At 40.4% G+C, this 7,866-nt stretch overlaps 1 protein-coding gene across 1 annotated transcript; it reads left to right on the plus strand.

Moving 5' to 3' along the window:
* Positions 1 to 5,683: 5,683 nt before the first annotated feature.
* Positions 5,684 to 7,626, plus strand: LOC105040656 (magnesium-chelatase subunit ChlI, chloroplastic). Its single transcript, XM_010917291.4, has 3 exons — positions 5,684 to 5,936; positions 6,069 to 6,184; positions 6,362 to 7,626. Exons 1-3 carry the CDS (start codon positions 5,822 to 5,824, stop codon positions 7,412 to 7,414), a joined length of 1,284 nt encoding a protein of 427 aa, XP_010915593.1. The 5' UTR covers positions 5,684 to 5,821; the 3' UTR covers positions 7,415 to 7,626.
* The last annotated feature ends 240 nt before the right edge of the window (positions 7,627 to 7,866 follow it).

Genomic DNA, 7,866 nt, shown 5'->3' on the forward strand with positions numbered 1-7,866 from the left:
CGAATGAGAGGTTTCGGAGGAAGAGAATGGGGACAGCTGGTGGCGATATTGGGGGATGGGGGAGAGGTACTTGTAATGGGGAAATGGATTTGACTCTGGAATATCATAAATTTTTTCTTTTTGACGTTTGGAATTTGGATGCAGGAGGGAAGAGAATGGATTTATGGTTTGAAGTTAGGAGGTAAATTGGAAAAAAAGAAAAAAAAAGAGAGAGAGAGAAAATGCGCGGAAGATGAAAAGCGAACTTTTTAAGAACGACGTGGAGGAGGGAGATTTGAAATTCCCAAACAAGACATGCATAGGAGCGAGCCCGAGCCACTTGGCGGACCCTGGCGCGTCCGCTCTTTTCCCGGGCTGCCCGCTCCCGTCCCGGGAATTAGAAGTGAAATATTTTGAAGTTTTAAACCTCCTGCGATCAAGAAATATTTAGATTTTAGGGACCTGGCTTCAAAGGATACCATCATTTTAGGCTTGGTACTTCTTGTTCTCTTTCGCCGCGGCGGCATTGCTCGTATGAATTCCAAAACTTACAAGTGCTTGTCGTGTCCCCGAATGCGAGCCAGGAAAAATTTGTACTTCCTCTGTAATTGGGACGTGGCTTGTTGGATTGTACACCTCGCGGGGATCCCTTTGATGGATATCTGTCGACCATCCAGTTCCATGGGAAGTAGGGCGCATGTGCCACGGATCCACCATATATCGGATGACCTAATGCTACCCATGCATGTCTATGCTGCCTAAAAACGTGACAGAAAAAAAGAAAGAATGGATGGATCAGGCAAGGGCATGTCAAATAAGATAAATGTCATCATGTCCTTGCATCATCAAAAGTTGCAAGAGTAAGATTCATACCAATGATCTAGCTAGGTTCAGTACCTCCGTCACCTTTGATTCTAGACGAGCTTCCGGCTGTCCTAGTCCTCATGGACACACAGAAACTATGAGCAAATTAATTTAGTGTTGTGGACTCTTCAGTTCCACAAAGAAATTCATGGTTCAATCATGATGATCAATGCCAATGTCGTCTTGGCATGTGAACCTTTATGTTGTGGTTCTGCAATGCAAGTCTCTGTTGCAACATCAAGTATAAGCGTAACTAAAAATATATAGCATACACACTTAGATCAAAGAAGTGCATTATTCAATTTGATGCCAAATGGTTTTGCAGAGACCCTAGTGGCAAGGTTGAAGGCGAGCTGTGTCGAGGTGAGAATTAGGTCATCACGAGTCTGGTTTCATAAAAGAATCAGATGTGTGATTGACTCGCTAGTAGCTTAACTGAATCAAACTTGAACGATACTTCGTATAGCCAAGATTCAGGCAAGCCTTAAACATTGGTTCAAGCTTTAGGTTGCTAACTATCGAGTATGGATAAGTTATCTAATGTTTCAAGCTTGAGTTATTTATCAATTCACTCCTAGACTAACAAAGAGATCTTTTATGGATGGTGACTAGGTTGGATGAATAAAAAGCCAGTTGAAAAAATGGTGGTGTGGATTTGATAAATAGATGATATACAGGAGAGATTTCAACTCATTGCATCCAATAAAACTAAATTCTAACACCACTTGATTGATCATTTAATTCTACAAAGTCTGAGTTGACAGAAAATGGATCAATAATGTATATCTTACTTAACAATGCACGACTGCGAGTATTTCTCCTCCAGGTGCATGCTGCATGTATTAGCTTGTTGTCTTCAATATGGACAGAGACGGATGACTGAAAAATGGGGGAATTGACCCATGCAATGGTCTCTCATTTCCCATGTCACATGTTTTAAACACACATTATGCAAATAGCATGTCTAGTTAGTTTTAAAGCACATGTTGGAGCTACCATGGTGATCTATTTAATGGAGGCCCGAGTCATGTAAAAGATTTATGGAAAACAATATAATTGTGCGAGAATCCAAACCTTAAAAGATTCCTATTGGCTTATAAGAGAAGAACATATATCTTCTATGATGGTGGTTTTTACCGAGAGTATTGTACAATACTTGATGGCCACTATCAAAGGATGGAAAGACTATCAAATAAGACAACTTTACATATCATTTTCTGATCATAATGCATCATTATTGATAACCATCCATCCCCCAATAGCAGCCATCAAACACTGCACAACACTCTATGGTGCAAACCATGCACCACAAAGGATCTTGGGTCATCAGAAAAGTATCAAAGAGGAATTCATCAATATAAAGTATAATATATATCGATGCTAGTATGTTGGAGCTATTATGGTGATCTATTTAATGGAGGCCCAAGTCTTGTAAAAGATTTACAGAAAATAATATAACTGTGTGAGAATCCAAACCTTAAAAGCCAAATCAGTCATATACCAAAATAACAGGCCTCACTAAAGGATTCTTGTTGATTTATAAGAAAAGAACATAGATATTCTATAGTGCATGGTTTGTACCCAGAGTATTGTACAATATTTGACGGCCACTATCAAAAGATAAAAAGACTATCAAACAAGACAGTTTTACATATCATCTTTTAATCACAATGCATCATTGTTGAGAACAATCCATCTCCTAATGGCAGCCATCAAGCACTGCACAACACTCTTTGGTGCAAGCCACGCACCACAGAGAATCTTAGGTCATAAAAAGAATATTGAAGAGAAATTCATCAATATAAAGTATAATATATATCGATGCTAGTATGATGAACTCCGCAATTGTACTATAGTATATGGTTGGATCCAACAAGCAATAGAGCATTGAGATCTCTTTCGATGCCAAAGTTTGTTGTTAGTTGCTAAAGTCCAAACAACAAATCTATGGAGTATCCAAATAAGGTGCAATCATTTTCACATCACCCTTCACCATCTTACCAGCTCCACCATCACATGATTTACCAAAACCAACATCCTTCAGCATCACTACGGGCAGACTGTTGCCTACTACCAGGTCACGAGAAGCTTGAGTAGTTTTTCTCCATCCAAATCACGACCTCCAAATCCCACATAGAAGAAATTGAAATGAAGATCATAGAGACTTTTCTCGTCTACCCTTCCTCCTCTCCTTTCTCCTCCAATAGATGCAATTCGCTTCCCCCTCTCCACCTTTACATCCTCCATGTGTGGCCTATGTAGATATATATCTAGTTTGATATATTTTATTTATTCAAAAAATCTTGGATATTTATATAAAACTAAGGAGCATAAATAATACTTTTTAGATGAGGTCTTAGATCGTTACAAATAATATTAGAATTGATTACGCTCATAGCCTATATGGAGGGACACTGCAGTATAAGTTTATTGGTCTAATTACCGGCTGATCATGATATTTATAAATAAATTTGCATGCATTTAGACCTTTAGCCTGATGAGGATGCTATGATTTAAACAGAAGAAAAATGTGAGGATATGTATGAACATGTATTTAGTCTTATAACGGTTATTTATTAGAAATATTATAGATACATATATAGGACTAAAGAACCTAAACAATATCTTTTTACTAATCTTTTTGGGTGAGGCCCCGGTCGTTGCACTCAATGCCATCTCCTGTAACTTTTGATTCTATGCTCCATGCCTTGTACTCTCGCTTCCCTCTTCAATAGTGATGCAAGCTGGGCCATCCTCATCTGATCTTCAAATATTTGGATCATTGATGTAGATTGCTTCTGTCAATCTGCAGGACAATGGAGGGGCAGAGAATTCATCGAAGCTTTACTTTGAATGGACCCTCTGATGTTTAAGTCAATGAGAGTATTTATGTAGGAACAAATAAGGAATCATAAAGACAGAATATTGTTCTAACTGAGATTTAGTGGATTGGGGATTTATTACCTTTTATGGAGGATATTTGGCTTTATTTATGGCCAGGGATAGGAATCCTTGGAGATTACGTTCTAACAAGCTAGAGTGTTGTAATCATCAAAGGTTCAATAATAACTACATGAGATTTAGTTGTAATCTCCTGCGATCATGTTGTAACGGCCTAGAAATGTGTCATATTTATAACAGGACGTGATGTAGCCATCTGACTGAATGGGCACTAGCTCTAGCTTGGTGGAAGATCCTAGTTGACATGATGCCGAGGTAAGTGGTTGTTTGATCGAGCTAGAAAACTCAACTCTGGAGATCAGTTGCTTTTAATTTGCTTGGCTTGACCATCTAGTTAGCAAGAGTAGTTGACTTAGTATAATCATATCAAGGAGTCAGGTTGCCATATTGATTGTGAGCTAGATGAATATAATTATACCATGTCACCATGCTTATTCGATGCCACATCAAAATTATTTCATACTTTGCACTCCTATATAGTGCCATGGAACCATTTATTGGTCACTATAATCAAAATATGGAAATTTATGAAAACTAATAATAAATTTCATAAATATGTTTCTAATTATTTTATGATCCATATTTTAGAATTATATTGGTGACAATAAAAATACTTTTATGGTCATGGTTTGGAAATGAATGAAATGATAAATCAACATTAAATCTTTTACCCTTTTTTTTGATAGGACAGATGAATTTAGTACTTAAAATGAGTATATATACATATGCGAGAATTAAAGAATAAAATATTCATAAAATTGATGGAAGATACGTAGAAGAATCTCATGGTATAACTCCAATATGATTAACCATATAGCTCACTATCAAGTCTATAGTACAATTAGCTTTTCTGTAGATGTGTGAAACCTCAATAAAAATTATGGCAGGTTTTATCCACAAGCAAACATGTAATAATGGATGGATGTTAGATTTTGACATTATTAAAAGGTGGATCTGAAAACTATTCGGAATCTCCTCCTAAATAAATGTGAAAAGCACACAATCTTTGTGTAGCATAAATATATCCTTTCCAGATAGCTAGTAACTCCACCATGGTAGAATAGTATCAAAAACCCGCACCTCAAACAGTTAAAAGGATTCTACCAACACACCCTAATACAAAACTTGCTTCACCAAAAGCACTTCTCCTATGTACACTCCCATAAAAATTGATCTTAATAAAAGTAGGGGATGGCAGCTTGCCAAGCTGTTTTTCTGCCACTGCCACCGTTACTGGGTTCACATTTCTTCCTCGAAAGACATAAATAGTGGTAACATTTTAAGAACAAGTTTAATATAAAAAAAACATAAAATTATAAAATAAATAAAATTACATATTCGAAGTAATACTCATTTGAATTGCATGAGCATTTCTGTTAGTCTTTGATAAACCAGAAAGTTTTACACGCAGATATATGGGGTATATATGGGGCATGCTTTTTTTTTTTTTTTTTGGAAAGCATATATAGGTCATGCTTGCGTTGTATGTATATCATGTTGCTAAAGGTCATATATTGACTTCCAATAGAGGAGGACAGGAGAGTAAACGGATGAAAAGGTATGGTTTCAAGGTGATGGCCTCCTTGCCAGAGAAGGAACGAAAATCTAGCCACTTTTTAATAAATCTTATGGTGGGAACGCTGCTATTCCAGCTTGAACCTGGGAAAGAAGAAAGGCGCAATCTCCTGATCCAACTCCGGTTAAAAACTTCGCTCAAAAATATTTAATTTAACAATATTATAACGTATCCAAGCGTGTGATTGCGACTGAACCCGAAGCTTAATGCGTGTCTCGGTCCAAATCAGCGGACCCAAGTCCGCCAAGCCCCCCAACAAGCTTGACCAAAGTGGCAAAGTCCTCCAAGAGCCCAGCGCTCCTATCCTCTTATCCCCTGCTCTCCTCCATCCAACATTCCAACGTGCTCTCCTCTCTACCGCCTCCGTCCCCAAGGCCAGAACTCTGGGGAACGCCGTGGATCACCTATCCATACCACGCCACAGCTCGAGTTCCTCCTCTTATGGCGGCGCTAATCGCACTCTCCTCCAACTCCTCCTCATCCGCCGCCATTCTTGCTTCCCGAGCGCGAACTCTGATTCCCTCCCCCACCCCTCTCTCCCCTGCATCATTTCCAGGTAAGTTAACTCAAATCTCTCAAGCGAAAAGAAAGAATGGACAAACTTATCAATAAAACCAACCAAGAAACCCTTTTACAAGCTCTAGCTCTTTTCCACCATCATCATTTTCTTTCTTGCTGTCTTCCACAGCCCACATTCACCATAAAAGGAACTTCCATGGTGGAATCGGAACCGGCTTCAGAAGGAGAGCACGCCGCTCCATCATCTCCAATGTAGCAGCCCCCGATATCAGCCCCACTGAAGCAGTAATGCCCCTTATCCATCCCCCCATTTTTTCGGCATCTAATTTTTCTTGTTCACATCCGGGGCTACCGCATTCCATCAAATAGTTAAATCGTAGAAAGTCTGTTCTTATGTGTAAGAATTGGTTTCTTGAATAGAAATAGAGTTAATCTCTATCCGGCAAATCTTGCTACTCCTAGGCCAAGAAGCTGACGGACAAGGAAAGCCAGCGACCGGTGTACCCCTTCTCGGCCATTGTCGGCCAGGACGAGATGAAATTATGCCTTCTTCTCAATGTCATCGACCCCAAGATCGGCGGCGTCATGATCATGGGCGACCGGGGGACCGGCAAGTCCACCACCGTCCGTTCCCTGGTGGACTTGCTTCCCGAGATCAGAGTGGTTGTCGGGGATCCCTTCAACTCCGATCCCGAGGACCCTGAGTCCATGGGCATGGAGGTCAGGGAGCGCGTCACGAAGGGGGAGGAGCTTCCCATCACGACCACCAAGATCACCATGGTGGACCTCCCACTCGGCGCCACCGAAGACCGGGTCTGCGGGACCATCGACATCGAGAAGGCTCTCACCGAGGGTGTCAAGGCTTTCGAGCCCGGTCTTCTAGCTAAAGCTAACAGAGGAATCCTCTATGTTGACGAAGTTAACCTCTTGGATGATCACTTGGTGGATGTGCTCTTGGACTCTGCAGCATCCGGCTGGAACACTGTGGAGAGAGAGGGCATCTCAATTTCCCACCCTGCTCGATTCATCCTCATTGGATCAGGGAATCCGGAAGAAGGCGAGCTCAGGCCACAGCTTCTTGATAGGTTTGGAATGCATGCTCAGGTTGGGACAGTGAGAGATGCAGAGCTGAGAGTTAAGATTGTGGAGGAAAGGGCAATGTTTGATAGGGATCCCAGGGGGTTCAGGGAGTCGTATAAGGCCGATCAGGAGAAGCTGCGGCAGCAAATTGCATCGGCTCGGAGCAATCTTGCTTCTGTTCAGATTGATCATGACCTCCGTGTGAACATATCAAAAGTGTGTGCTGAGCTGAATGTTGATGGGTTGAGAGGGGATATTGTAACCAACAGGGCTGCAAAGGCTTTGGCTTCTTTGAAGGGGAGAGACAAAGTGACGGCAGATGATATTGCGACTGTGATTCCAAACTGCTTGAGGCATCGGCTTCGGAAGGACCCGCTGGAGTCTATTGACTCAGGTTTGCTGGTCATAGAGAAATTCTACGAGGTTTTTAGCTAAACAACCTCAGCAGGTAACTACGTGATACTTTAGTAAAAATTTGGTGGAGTTTTTGCCTTTTCCGGCAATTATTCTTTGTTCTTCTCAGTTAATTTTCTGTAATTTTCAAGCGAATGTAAAATTCAGATTTGCATGGATCGAGATGATTCTTGAAGTATGTAGCTTTCCCTCTTTTTCTCTAAGAAATCAGTTGTCACCTTTGTGAATCCAAACACCACTGCTAGTTCATTACTGTTATTGCATGATAAATTACTCCTTGCTCATAGCATGATTCTAGTTAATCTGAAGTTTCTTGTGCAAGGGAGGGACAGGTTTGGTATAAATATTAAATCTGTATGAAGGTTAAGGTGCTTACCACTTAACAATCTACTCAATTCATTCAGCTATCTCAGTTGTGGATGTTTTGGTGGTTTAGTATACCAAGTTAAAAATAAACCTTAGCATAATCATCT

This window comes from Elaeis guineensis, chromosome 3 (assembly GCF_000442705.2).
Source record: "Elaeis guineensis isolate ETL-2024a chromosome 3, EG11, whole genome shotgun sequence".
Taxonomy (NCBI): Eukaryota; Viridiplantae; Streptophyta; class Magnoliopsida; order Arecales; family Arecaceae; genus Elaeis; species Elaeis guineensis.